Source organism: Lissotriton vulgaris, chromosome 9 (assembly GCF_964263255.1).
Source record: "Lissotriton vulgaris chromosome 9, aLisVul1.2, whole genome shotgun sequence".
Lineage (NCBI taxonomy): Eukaryota > Metazoa > Chordata > Amphibia > Caudata > Salamandridae > Lissotriton > Lissotriton vulgaris.
The window spans coordinates 1,130,529,474-1,130,544,396 of NC_141697.1; the positions used below are offsets into that span (position 1 = coordinate 1,130,529,474).

Consider the following 14,923-nt stretch of genomic DNA (forward strand, 5'->3'; position numbering starts at 1 on the left):
TCAAGAATCATGTTGGCAACACGTTAATTATAGTAATCACTCAACATATCAATCACACAGTACCTTTTGCTGGCTAGAGGCAAGGGATTCTCTGAGAGACTGCTCCTATTCTGATGTTCTATACACAGTTATCAAAGCTCCACAATTTGAGTCATGAACAGAATCAGTAAATCACTCTGTGAAGACCCGAGAGACAGTAGTTACAGGACAACTTCAAAACCAAAGCAGAGTTTCAGTACCTAGATGATGGAACACAGGTGAAGAGCAGAGCCCAGGCACAGGCTTCTTCTCATCCGTAGGGATGACTATTATGTGTCCATGCTCTAGGTGTGGCTTTTATGGATTGCTGATCTTGCAGTAGATTTTATAATCTCTGGATCCTCAAATCTAGTGGTAGATACCCTTTTCCTGCAGTGGATTCTTATATCCTATTTAGACTGCAACTGAGAGAGGACGTATTGTCAGCTTTGTGGGGTATGGAAGGGGAAAGGATTGACTGTGCTTGCGATGGGGCATGTCACAGCTAGAGAGCACACGTGGTAGTCACAATCCTGGACAGCATGCCTCATGTCGCACCAGCAAACTCCTGAGTGGCAATGCCCAGAGCACGAGGTTGGTGAGATGACCAATACTGCCCAGGGCCAGAGGTGGGTGGGCGAAGAGTTGTGCTCCTGTTGCAAACTATGACAGCCACTAACTATAAAGAAGGGACTGTCATTTCTTGATAGTGATGAAATAGAAGTATATTACATTTAAGACATAAAAGAATGCTTGAATTCTTCTCATGGGTAGAACCTTAATGTTATCTACTCGTGAATACACCATGATATATTCTGTACTACCTGTGTCCATTTTATTTATTCTTTGGTTCTGATTAAATTCTAGGTGAATTCGGAATGCATATATAATATGAATGTGCTTTCTTGTTTAGATTACAGCAAGCTAACCATTCCTCCTGCTTATTAACTCAATATAGAACAGTATGAAACTTGCGTATCTCAGACCGCATAAAGGACCACTAAAGAAATGTCTTCAGGTTAAACTATTAAACCTAATGTGTGATCTGAAGGAATGACATTGTAAGGGTGTACTACAGAATTCCATGCTGGTCTCGTTTCCCAGAGGGAAGAGTATTAACTAGCACACATCTCACCTTGCCACTTGAGCAATGCACCTGTCAGTTTGCATCCTATCTTTTCAGACTCTTCTGTACAGAGCAGCCAAACTTCCTTTGTGATTTGTATTTTTTTTAAGTGGACCACATTGAAACCTAGAAAGCATTATATTTTCTTTCTGGACTGAATACATTCATTTCATGTTAGGCAACCTCACCTACAGACCTCCAGGAACCTTGAGCAACATTTTGCAACCCCAACCTCATAAACCCCCCTAGCAATCGACTCTCGCCACTATATGATATATTACATTTTTAACATATCAACAGAGCGGAAATCTCTACTAATTATTCAACCAAAATTCGGGTGCAGCCTAAGATCATGGAACATACAACATTAGAAAGAATTGTTGGGCTTTTCTTTTTATCACCTCACTTGTCTGGGAACCTCTAATGATCACTGTTTGGACTCCAATATTATCACACCTTTATAAGACTTTCTCAATGACAGGATTTCTTATTTACTGCACATGAAGAGAAGGGTGCCCTCTGACCGCACTTGGAGGTGTTGGTCTTCAGGAATATAGGACTCAATTCTGTCCACAAACGTTTTTTTCTTATGTTTTTGAAGCCTTGAGAAAGCCCCAGGCTTGCTAGTCATAGGAAATGAAACACGTGTCAGCTGGCTAGCAACTGTATATCAATACATCAAGTGAATATGATATTGCATCAGAAATTTTGCAACAATAAAATAACAACAATAAAACATTTTAAATGATATCATTTTGATTTTTGTAAAAGGGAGAACACCCCAAACTCTTTTACAATTACTTCCTTTATGGGTTACACAAAGTCCAAGCCCCATGCCAATATTCACCCTCTATTAATATTGGGGATTTCAAATTGACAGGAATTGGACCTTTTATCATGTTAATCTGACTCTCACCACTAAGTCCTACTCAGCAACGTCCGCATCCCCAATGATGCCAACTCTGTTGCCGTCCTGCAGAACTTTAACAGGTTTGGCCTCACCCGATTGGTTACCGACCCCTCACACATAACCCACACACACTCAACCCCATTTTCACTTCCACTGACAGAATCAAATACAGCCACACCGCAGAACTCACCCGGACTGACCACACTATCGTACATTTCACCATCACAGACTCCCAGCATACCGGTGTCGGACTCCCCCCACCCCAAACACACACACACACTGCAGCTGGAGCAAGGTCACCGAAACTCAGTGGTCACAGGCCTTCACCACATCTGAACCCAAGGCCTCAACAGACCTCGACCAGCCCATCCAGAACTTCACCCCCTGGATCATTGGCTGCGCCGACAGTCACCCCATTGAAACCTACAAAATCCAACAAAACCTTCAAACATGTCAGCTGGAACCCCGCAGAACTCAGGACTACCAGCGCAATTGCCACCAACTGGAGAAACGATGGCGCTCCACAAAAAACCACGCTGAGAGCACTATCACAAAACAGCCCTCAGCAAATATCACTAACACATCAAGGAAGGGAAGAAAGCAGCCATCACCACCCACATCAACTCTGCGTTCAATCACACAAAGGAATATCTACAATATAGTCAAAGAATTCTCCAACCCAGTAGCCATAGAGAACATCATCTACCCCTGCCAAGAACTCTGTGACACCCTCTCAGACTACTTCCACAGCAAGATCAACAACATCTACAACAATTTCAACCTCCAACCGGCCACCCTCAGCCCCAACAACCTCTACCAAATGGTGAACATCAGCCAAACCATTACCACCTGGTCTCCGCTCGCTGTCCTGACCACCTCCGCCATCATGTCTTCCACCCACTCCGGAGCGCCCACTGACCCTTGCCCCAACCAGCTCTACCACCTTGCAATGAACTTAATCAGCACAAAACTCACCAGCATTCTCAAAACCTACATCTCCACAGAAACCATCCTGAAAAGATTGAAATACGTAGACGTCAGAACCCTCATAAAGAAAGCCTTTGCTGACACCAGCGTTCTCAAAAACTATCAACCAATCTCCCTGCTCCCCTACCCAGCCAGAGTACTTAACGAAGCCATCAAGCAGCAGCTCCCCGAATCCCTAGAACAAAACCACCTACTGGGCGCCAATTAATTAGGATGCCAACCACAGCACTCCGAACACTCCTTGACAGCGGAGAAACTGTGGCACTGATCCTCTTTGACCTCTTTGTGTCGTTTGACACCATCTCCCACAACACACTCACCAACAGACTTTACAACATAGGCATACAGCAAGATACTCTCCTTAGGGGACACACACAAAGCATCTGACTGCCTCCCTTTACCGCCGCCTCCAAAGATATCATATGCGGTATACCACATTGATAATCCCTTAGTCCCACCCTGTTTAACATCTAGATGACCCCCCCCCCCCCCTCGCAGATGTCATCAGACCAGAAGGACTACATAAGCTCCTAAGCAGACAGCACTCAACTGATCCTCTCGCTCACCGAGGACCCTTCCAATGCCAAAACCAACTTCTGCATCGCCATGACCAACGTAGCCAAATGGATCAGAGACCACTTTTTCCAACTCAACTCTGGCAAAGCTGGAGTACTGATCTTCATGAAGAACACATCCGCATGGGACCATAGCTGGTGGCCTGCAGAAATTAGACCTACACCCACACCGACGGACCATGCACTTAACCTCTGCATCGACAGCCAACTGACCATGAAACACAGTCGCCTCTTCCTACTTCCACATGCTTCGCATTCTCTGCAAAATCTTCAGATTGATCCCAACCAACCACAGAAAGAACGTCACTCAGGCCCTTGTCACCAGCCGCCTCGACTACGGCAACGCCCTCCACGCTGGCATCTCCACCCAGCTCCTCAGAAGACTCCAGACCATAGAGAACACTGCAGCCAGACTTATCCTGGACCCCCCCAAAACGAACCCACGTTGCCCCCCACCGGCTCCCCATTCAGAAAATATACCAGTTCAAGATCCTCACACATTACTACAATGCCCCCCAAAACCTTGGACGTGCCTACATCAATCGAACTTCCACTAACCCTGTAGACATCTGCGCTCCTCTTCACTCTCCCTCGCACCCCCCCCCCCTGCATCTGTCATAGCCACAGCCGCTCCTTCTCCTGCATCGCAGGCAAGACCTGGAACAACCTTCCCCTCCAGCTCTGTACAGCCACCTCACTGGCAAACTTCAGAAGGAGTCTCAAGACCTGGCTCTTCAATGGAGACACAGCGTCCAGATACACTTAAGGGTGACAGTGTTGCGCTTTACAAATGTTGATTGATAGGTAAAATTCTATCATCAGTGCATTGATTTTCCTGTAGTAATTTACCAATTTATTGAAACAGCACAAGTACATACAGGAAGTTAAAATACATTTAGCCAGTATTTTAGAAAGCAATATCTTTTTTGCCTATGGCTCTCGCATTCATTAATCCATTTCACTCATTTATTATACATCTAACAAACACCCATTTGGGCAATAAAAGGTGAAATGCTTTTAGCTAGACCATAAATGTGTGAATGATCGTACATATATATTTGTTCAGTCTGTGACCACAAACTAAAACTGCACTTACCTTTACATTACTGCGCAAAACACTAAAAGGCATTATATGATTTCAAGTTAATTGAAAAGAGGCCTCGGCTTACCATTAATGAAAAACCTCCAAAAAACAAGTACTTGTATACCAGATTAAAAATCCTCAACTTTAGTTGGCCGATTGTTCATGTACAGAAGTCGTGTTCACCTAATTCTATGTAGCATATTCCATATGATGAGTGTTCTTTGGGTCAAAAAATCATTCTCAAATTGTATAATTTATTCTCCTGTAGCCTTGAAACCATATGTTCTATCTGCATTCTGTTGAATAGAATGACGCTTTGTTAACTCTTAGTGACAAATATTGTATTACCAATTTCAATCAATGATGAGTAATTGACCTTCTGAGAATCTACAGTTTTTTTTCAAGTAGATCATCTCTTACTAGTTGAGCCTGTCATCAAACCCGTGCCATCAATTTGTTTGTCTGTTTGGAGCTTACAAATGAATTTTCTCATAACCAATACTTTGCAGCTGTACCCTTAGTAACCACTGTTCATTGCATGACTTTTGTTGTTTTGAAAATAGCAGGCAAATGAATGAAGAAAGTGCAAAGTGAAAGATGTGCATGATACTCAGCAACCCCATTTCAACCCTAGGAGGTTATGCCAGGGTTATTTGACTATATAACAAGCGGGTCATGCAAAGAAAGAACAACTGCAATAGACCAAGGCACTGTGCTTTACAAATACCTCCTAAAAAGAAATGTTATAAAGTTTGGTTCCAGCTAAATCTTTCATAGTGTTTATTTTAGAACATTCCTAATTAATCCAGTACTTGCCAAGAATGCAACCCAGGTCAGCAAAGTTCATTGGGGAGTAGCAAAGTCACTGGAAGCAAAGCCTGAGAGACTGATAAAAAGATACGTGCATTAAGATTACTTTTTCTTTCTTATCAGGAATATTGCAGAAGGACTGTTAGGGAAGCAGTGTGCCCATTACTCTACAGTCTGCAATGACGTTGGCACCCCATTGTGTGTGGAACACATACGGGGTACTTGGAGAAAAAAAATCAACAGTTGCCCAACATTGCAGTCAAGCACAATGTTTGTAAAGCAAGAGAGAGGGCAGTAAAGGAGCATTAGGAATGGTCGGATGCACAAAAAGAAATCTAAGCAAAAGAAGCAAAGTTCAATATGACAGTAGGAACCATTATTGGGTCTCCTCGGGAGGGTACCTCCATCTGCAGGAGTCTCCTCTGTGTAGAAGACTTACAAAGATTAACAGTACAAATGCAAATTGCCCAAGTGGTGCTCAGGCTGAACTAGCAATTGTATACAGTGTTTACAATGCCTGGTAATCTCTACTGTTAGAAGGAGAAGAGAGACGAGGAAAATGCGTTGTACTCATGAACATCTCTCATGGCTGTTCATACTAGATGAAGTGAGTAGTTTTTAGAAAATTAGCTGCTCTAGAAAAAAACTCCCTCAGCTAAGACAAGTGTGGAAGGCTCTGAGGGTGAGGGGTGGAGGGGGGTTCAACCCAATATTGACATGAAAGGATGATTCTCTCAACAAGAAAGATGGTGAGGGGGATGGCCTTTGTGCCTGGGAGCAAAATCTGAAATTTTGTTGATAAAGCCTCAGAAAGATATGATGATGTGATGCTAGTATTGGAGAAAAGGTTGTACTGCAAACTAAATATCCCTTACACTTATACCGGCAGGGAGATGTAAAGACAAGATATGGATGATAATCCCCAGTTACACTGCATAAATAATTTAATCTATCTATGCATGCGGCAATTGAAAACACATTTGCTAGATTTGATTCGATTAGCTAGTTTCTGACGACAGTAAATTTACAAACTGAACAAAAGTACTTGAAGCGTGAAATCTCAAATTAAGATCCAATGTTAACATTGCAGTACGTATGAGATGCATTCACCACCATGACCAAGATACGTAGGGTAGCTTTCACTTGATCTATCCACTGGGTTGCTAAGTCTCATACCACAGTCAATGCCCTACCTTAAACTGTACTTTCACTAGTGAGTTCTGTCGATTACATCCAACAGGACAGATGGTCTGACCCTACATCCTCCCCGCATACATTTTCCTTTCTCTTACAAATATGTTACTTGTGCCCAGGAGTATTAATTCCTGGAACCTCTCCGGTTTCCCCTGTGCAGCTGAACCCTGCTGTCAGGGGATAAAGGTTATTTGCTCAAGACCACTCCTATTACTTCCCTGAATACGCATATATAATTGTAGTTATATCTTTTCATATCACTACTGTATTTCAGACAGGTAATCTAACATTTTTGGGCAGCAATTTTACCTCTCCCCTGGTCATCAACTGGTTCTGTTGCTACAGTTCTTCACAAGCAAATCTCAGGATGGGTCATATTCAGAAATTCCTCTATAAGCCAGTTTTGACTATTGAACTAACCCTGGTATTTACCACAAAGCAGTCTGCTCCTAACTCTCCTGTAGTTCTCTAAGACCCCAGTGTGTCCAACAAGCCTCATCACTTCTACAGAGCTAAAGTTGCTGAGGCTGGATATTAACTGGATTCTGATCATGCCTCCATTGAAAGAGGCCGGTGGGTGGGTACGAAAACAGAACAATACTTTGGAAAACGCCTGTAGTTCCAAGGACACCAGAGATACAAGCTGGAGTGGTTGTGTTCTGGTGTGTCTATGAACAGAGAGCATTTAAGGTGCACAATGGGTTTCAGAAATCTAGTTCAAGAAATGTATTTGCAGTATTTTCGCTACTCATGTATTTCTGATTAGAGCAAAACGTATTATCTCCAAAGCAATGTTTTTCATCGAGGCAAAGCATGGCACAAACTGCGTTTATATTTGAGGTGCTTGCATAACAAACAAGGGAGAAAATGCATCACATTGGCCCTTCTGATGCAAAATTGAAACAAAATGAGCTGTTACATTTTTTAGAACCTAAATAGCAGTAGGAATGCAACATTTAGTTTACTCTGTTTTATAGTTTTTTGTGGATCAGGATTTCCTTGTTAAAGAGTAAATTTTACATACACATAATGTATATATAATTAACGTATATGTATCTAGCTGTGGATCCACAATGTAGTGCTGCCCAGGTGAAACCACTTTTGACTTAATATGGACTGCAGCAAATCCTGCTGAGTCCTTTTTGTTGTATTAAAATGTAGCAGGAAGCACATTGGCCCTGTTTTTTCCATCAGTGCAAAGTTACCATGGTGTGGCCCTGTCATCACATAAGATGGGGCATGGTGATGTGTAACCATGGTGCGTTAATAGAGGATTGCGACAAATCCATGGGGGAGTTCCAGATTTATTGTGAATATTTGTATTTTGTTGCTGCCTTGGGATTACATGTGATGCATGCTTTTCGGTCCCTTGGCCTATTTCATACTTTATATTTGATTGAATATAATACCCCTGCCTTTGAATAAATCAGTTGTGATCTCTTGATTTAATGCTATATCTCCATATTCATTCATATTAATTCATGTAGCAACCACTAGACGCTTCAAGGTCAGCCCGAGGTATTCCGTGGCTGTCAGATCTATTGTGCTGAAAGGCCCCACCACAGCCTTTCCATTAAAAGAGTTGTCAGTCTCCCAGCTCAAGCTTCATCACTGTGACATGCATGTAATCTGTAAATGAACTCCCTGGATCTCTGTATTCTGCCTTCAATGCCAAGAAAATTAATGTTGCTCCATTTGTTACAGGTCGCTCGCCTGCTCCTTCGCAAATCAGATGTCACATTGAGTCAAGCTCCCCTCTGGACGTTCATGGCCGTCTTCAGAGCCTCGGCCCAGTACCATGTATTCAGCAAGGTGGAAGAAAGCCCCATGTCAAACCTATGCGAGTCAAACCACTGCATGCTCAGAAGCCCCAAGGCAAGTGGCTCGCTTCTTTATCTTGTGTCCCATTTTCAACCTTGGCCGAAATAAACTATTGTTTGCAGGTACACATGTTCTATTCAACTATGCGCTACAAAAGGAGCATGTGTAGTACTCATAGGGCATACCGTCATGGTCTGCTCCACAAAGTACCTTTAATGGGGGGCACCAGGCACAGACTGTTACATTGAGGGCGTAGAATGGGATAGTGACTCTGTTACATTGAATGCGTTGTTCCCGGTACATGTATAGATTGGTGCCTTCAGTTGGAACAGCACATTAGCAATAGGCAGATCGGCTGTTTGAAGCGCTGCTCCATTTTTCCCAGGAGGTTGCGGACCCCACCTCTTTTTTGGTGGACAGCTGGGATTCCCAAGCCCAGAGTGTAGTAAGTGATTGCACACGCCTGCCAGGGGAAGTCTGGGGGTCCCTGAGATCCCTCAAGCACGACCAAAGGGTACCATGGGGGGGGGGGGGACACTGACTCATACATGGCACAGGTTCATTGTGCCTACCGGCAGCTCCTCTTGGTCTGCCTCTGTAGTATCACAGAGAAGCAGAAGCAAAGTGTTCCATCATTTGCATGAGGGAACCCCCCATCTCGTGACTGGTTCCAGGGTGTTTGTTAGTATGTAGGGGGGAAAGTGCTGTTGAGTTGACAGTGCTTTGCCATCTATATACCTTTGATGACCTTCTCTGTGCGTAAGAGAGTGAGGGTTCTATCTAGCGTTTTGTGTTTGAGAACTATAAAAATGGTGCTGTATAGTGATATTGCTGAGTGGAAATTACAGTTACTTTTCCAGCGTTAGCTGATTATGGTAAATCAGAGGTGCGTTGAGTGCTTGTGCTACTGTGCGCTCATTGGGTGGTTGTCTGCTATATCTTGGGGTTGGGTATATTTGCTGGTTTTTACCATAGAGATCTGTGGAAGATGAGCAGGATTGTGTGTTTTGGGGTGATATGTCAAATATATCCTAATGTGAGTGGTTATCTTATGGTAGAGAAACAGTTAAAAGCAAACAGGAGAGAATCTCTGAATAAGCTCATAATATGGCAAAGGAAACAGTATAAAAAACCCAGGATAACAACTACAGACCATATCTCAATGGGGTGATCATTTAGTATGAAAGACCATTGCATGCCTAAGTTACAGCCTAAGAAGGGCCTTGGCAGCCTTGAAGGAGAGGGCAATATTCTGTGCGAGGAGGTGAGTGAACCATCAAGAGAGCAGGGGAATAAGGAGCTGGGTGAATATTGCATGGTAGGGTGAGGCAGGACTACAGCTTAATATATATGTGCTGTTGAAGAGGTATCCCTAGCTACCTATATGACTTGAGCTGCATACTGGCTATGACGATGCCAGTGGTTGTGTGTAGTGGGTACTCTTGGCGTCGGCAAAGTATGACCTTGTTAAGGATGAGCTATTGAGGCGGCAGCACCGAGCCAAGTATACGGCTTGGAGCTATGTCATGCGCATGTAAGTGCCATCTTTTGTGTTTAATGTGTAATATCGAATTCGGGCGAAGTATGAATAGGACTTCCTATGAAAATGCTGATGAGGTGACAAACACATAGCCAACTATGCTTTTGTACTGTGTATTCCATGCATAGGAGCTTGGGATTGCGTTGTTGGGGTAGTGTGATATTTAGGTACATTGGTACTGTAAGTGAAAAATAGAGAAATCTAGTTAAGTCTAATAATTATACATACTTAATTTCATCCCAATAGTACATTTTTTGAAAATGTTAAATTACTGTAAAGTTCTATGATTGAATCTAGAGATGTTAATGTTAAGCAAACTTGTAAAGCGCACTGTAACCCTGCGGATATCCTGGCACTAAGATACACATATGCTACCATCATGTCCGCTGCAGAAGCTTACAGGGTTAATCTGCTAACCTCTTGGAAAGAGCCAAGTTTTTATCTTCTTGCGGAACAGTAACAGGTCCTGCACCTGCCTCAGTTAGGTGGGCAAACCATTCCATAGCTTAGCAGCTGCAGTACTGAAAGCCCTACCTCCTAAATTGACTCTTTTAATCCTCTGTATGTTTACAAGGTTAGCCGAGGAGGAACGAAAAGTACAGGTGGGAACATACCATCTAAATTTGCTCCGCAACGCTTTAGGCCCAAGTCTGTGCAGTGCCTTATAGACAGTACATAGTGACTTGAACTGTATCCATTGCAGAACAGGAAGCCAATGTAGCTCTGCCAAGGCCTTGGATGCCGAAGATCGCCGAGGTCTCAAAAGGACGAGCTTAGCTCCACAGTCTGGACTCTTTGTAGCCTCCCAACCAGGTACCTAGGAGATTCCAGTAGCAAGGAGTTACAGTAGTCCAAACGACTCAGGATAACACTCCTTACCACTAGAACTCTGGCCTGGGTTGGTAACATTTGGAGAATCTTCGGAAGTGTTCTAAAATCTGTGAAGCTATTCCCCACAATTTTATTGACTTTAGTCTCTAGGTTCAGTTTATCATTAAAACTGACTCCTAGGTTTCGTACCTTCTCAACAGGTATCAAAGGTACATCTGTAGAGGTAGGCCAGAAGGCACTTGGAAGTGAAGGAGACACTTTCCCTATCGCACAGTGTAAAACCTCTGTTTTTTCACCTTTAAATTGCAAAGAGTTGTTTCTGAGCCATTTTACTGTTGCTTGCATACATGCGTGAAAATTTCCTGAGGATGCCGCGTGATCCCCTTATAGAGACAAGATGAGCTGTGTATCATCAGCATAATGAACAAAGCTGACATTGAATGACTTAATAATTGCCACCAACGGGCTCCTATATTCATTAAACAGTATTGGACTAATTGCCGACCCCGGGGGAACACCATGTTCAATATCAGCAAAAACTGACTGATCGGGGGAGAACCACTGCTTGCAGTCTGTTAGCCAGATAAGATTTAAACCATTGCAGGGCCACATCCACCACCCCCATTCCTTCTAGCCTGGCTAGAAGGATTGCATGGTTAACCGTGTCGAAAGCGGCAGACAGGTCCAGCAAGATCAAAATAGCTGACTGTCCCCTGTCTGCAGGCATTCGAAGATCATCCAACACAGGCACCATCGCGGTCTCCGTCCCATGTCCCGGGCGGAAACCAAATTGAGCGTCCTCCAATTTATTATTAGTCTCTCAACCTTTGAGAGCATCCTGCTCACCAGGCGCTCAATGATCTTCACTGGGTACAGTAAAAGAGAAATGGGCCTATAACTCTTAAGGCACAGGGGATCAAGATTTGGCTTCTTCAAAACTGGCGTGATATTAGCTTGTTTCCAGCAGGGTGGTACAAATCCACTACTTGGGGATTGTCCACACAACTGGCGGAGTGGCGGGAAAAGTTCAGGTCCTAGCTCTTTCCAGGTTTTGTGAAACAAGGGGTCCAGAGGGGAGCCTGAAGAGACACTCAGTGCTAAATTTTTAAGGTCCACCTCGGAGGGTAGCTCAAAATGGTCTAAAACGGTCACCTGCTCATCTGTCTTGATCCCACCATCCTTACTTCATTAAGTGTTTACCGATGACCTGCCATCCACCTCTCCGGGATTACCTGGGTCACCCGCTTTCATCCCCATAATGATCTTATTTCCTTTACAGTCTGGGCTGGCAATATCTTTCACAATATTGAAAAGGCTCCTTGTGCTATTAAATGCCTTCATAATGATATTGGCATAATATTCTGCTTTTACTGCAGTGATTATTTCTTCAGCTAGCTATTTTCCCTTTCCATATAACTTTTTCAATTTCCACGTAACCCTTTCCTCGATTGCCACTCTGTGTATTTGCTTTCCGTTTTTAAATTCCTCAATTTTTCATTATACCAGGGGGCAGAGGGTCTACCCACTTTCCTAATCGTTTTTAATGGAGCAATCTGATCAAGTTAATTTTTGATGCCCTCACAGAATGCAGTGTAGTTATCGTCCACCTGTTTCTGAGGGTCAAAAAGCCTATTTAAGTGAAAAACCTGTGATATTTTAGCCCTCTCCACCAATCTATTCTAATTCCTACCTGTATAACCCCTTCCTGTTTTCGGGGGAGAGGCATTCAAGCTAGGGTTAGTCACTCGGGAACCTAACCAGGTAATGATCGGACCATCCCACTGGTAGGATACCGTCCATATCTATGGAGTCTTTCTCAGCAAATATCAAATCCAGTGTATTGCCTCCCTTGTGAGTACATTCTGTAACCCATTGGACCAGGTTCATATCTTTACAAGACTGTATGAGGTTTTTATAGCCTGAGTCCAGCTTCCCATTGGTCCACATGTTGAAAACTCCCAGAATTAACATTCTGGCATGGGTCAATTCCATATTGCTGAAGACATCGACCAGATCCTATTGGAATTTCACAGTAACTGCTCCCAGATGTCTGTAACAGACAATCCCGGTCAGCACATGCCCAGTAGGATTTTTCAGGGAGAAGCCCAATAATTCAATGCCTATCACCTCATCAATGTCCATTGGTGTAAAATCCCATGAGTCTTTGAAGATAATCCCCACCCCACCACCTCTACCATTTGGCCTAGGCTTATGACATGCTTTATATCCAGGAGGGCACGTCAGGCCCAGCTCCACATGTGACCCGGGGTAAATCCAGGTCTCTGTTATAAACAGGGCATCCAAATTATGCAATTCCAGCAAAAGATGAATCTCCACAAGATGCTTTGGCAGTGATCTAACATTAAGCAATGGCCATGTCTGAACTGGGGTGGCTTGGTTAGCAAAATAACAATGGATTATACCCAGAACTGTGACTGGGGGTGAATGTTTTGCCATTGTGCAACATTCCGTCCATCATCTTGTGTGTTTTGCTGTTCACCCTATGTCGGAAGGGTATTCCCAGACGTGGGTCCCTTGCTCACTAAGCCACTGGAGTCAAGCTATCCTAGCTCAAGACGGCTGATAGCCAGAAACTGGTCCTGGAGTAAAGCAAAGAAAAACAGACCAACAGCTCTGCACTACCCCTACAGAGCACACAAAGGATCTGATTAGAAGTGCCTCATAGGTGTCAATGAATGGCTCCAATTATAATTTTCTGGGGAATGTGCATTTTGGTGCTTCCTGCATCAGGGAAATATGCATGCCCTCGTAATTACTGTGTTCATTTTCCCTTGTAAAAGTTTGCCGGTTTTTTTTGCATCCAGTTAATGCCAGGTGCTGGCAACATCAAACAACTCATAATTCCAAACCCTGTGCTCAGAGGGATTTGCTCACGGGTCAGAAGTTTGTACGCCTGATTTAGTCATGCCCTATGTGTTCAAAATTCCTGTGATTCTTCCTCTTAGTTTTCAGGAATCCTGGACCATGACTGATTCCCTGGGGAAGGTGCCCAAAGCATGGGAGAAAGCCATTCACCGCAAGCCAAATACCAGTGGCACAGTTGTGTGTCCCAAGACAATTCTACTGGACCCATCCAGAGGCACCTAAAAATTAAACGACCAACTTGACAGAGAGCCACGGCCTGGAAACATCCCATAACCCATCAGTGTCTTTCCCAGACACTTTTGCCTCACTTTGGGCTCCACATATCCACCAAGTGGATTTCATCGTCCACCCTGTACCGCCCCTAGACCTCTCTTTAACACCAAAAATGCTTGAAAGGTAAATGCCACTTGTCGACTTCAACACCTATTGAGCCATCCACTACAGTGGTAGCGAAAACATGGCTCCAGGGCTAACTTGCGTAGCCTAATAGCAGCATCTTGAACCCTGCTGCACAGCCATGCCAAAATCACCCTTTTGACACATAGGAAAACCTAATTCTCAATATAATATAAATCGCCCCTAAACACTTCTTTTTGCCGACAAGGTAGGTGTCGCTGCTAAAGAAGTGATTACACATGGCCCAATATGTGCACAAAAAGGAAGTCCATTGAATCTCAACAGAATAATTACTTTTTTACACCAACTCTACACATAACGGTTCCAGATGGGATTGCATTCTATTTATTGTGGCCAATTCTGCTATTTTCCTTTGTGCTTACTTTCAAGCAGTTTTCCCGATCCAGGCCAAAACCCACTTACTATTTCGTCTAAAACTTTTTTACGTGGCTGTTGGAACCTAAAGTTGTCAGGTCACCTAGGGTAGCCTGGCCTAGGGTAAGACGGTCACTAAACAGAGGCACATGTGTAAAGGTTGCACACCACCCAGCAGTAACTTCAAGCAATTCCACTCAAAAATGACGCTACACCGGTAATTATGGAAAAATATGGATTGCTTTATAAAAATAGTTTGGTTTTTCTGTATATCTCTTTTCTTTTTACACCAATATTTCTCCTTAAATTTCTTCTCACTTTGCTTGACAAGTAACACTTACAATTTCATTTCACATTTCTCTGGTCCGTT

General features: G+C 43.5%; 1 protein-coding gene across 1 annotated transcript in view; it reads left to right on the top strand.

Annotated features, from left to right (window-relative positions):
* FGD3 (FYVE, RhoGEF and PH domain containing 3) overlaps nucleotides 1–14,923 on the top strand; it is a 569,969-nt gene that overhangs the window by 296,011 nt on the left and 259,035 nt on the right. The window contains exon 2 of the mRNA XM_086939157.1: nucleotides 8,409–8,579. Within this exon, the coding sequence (XP_086795283.1) occupies nucleotides 8,409–8,579 (171 nt within the window). The remainder of the gene's footprint in view (nucleotides 1–8,408; nucleotides 8,580–14,923) is intronic.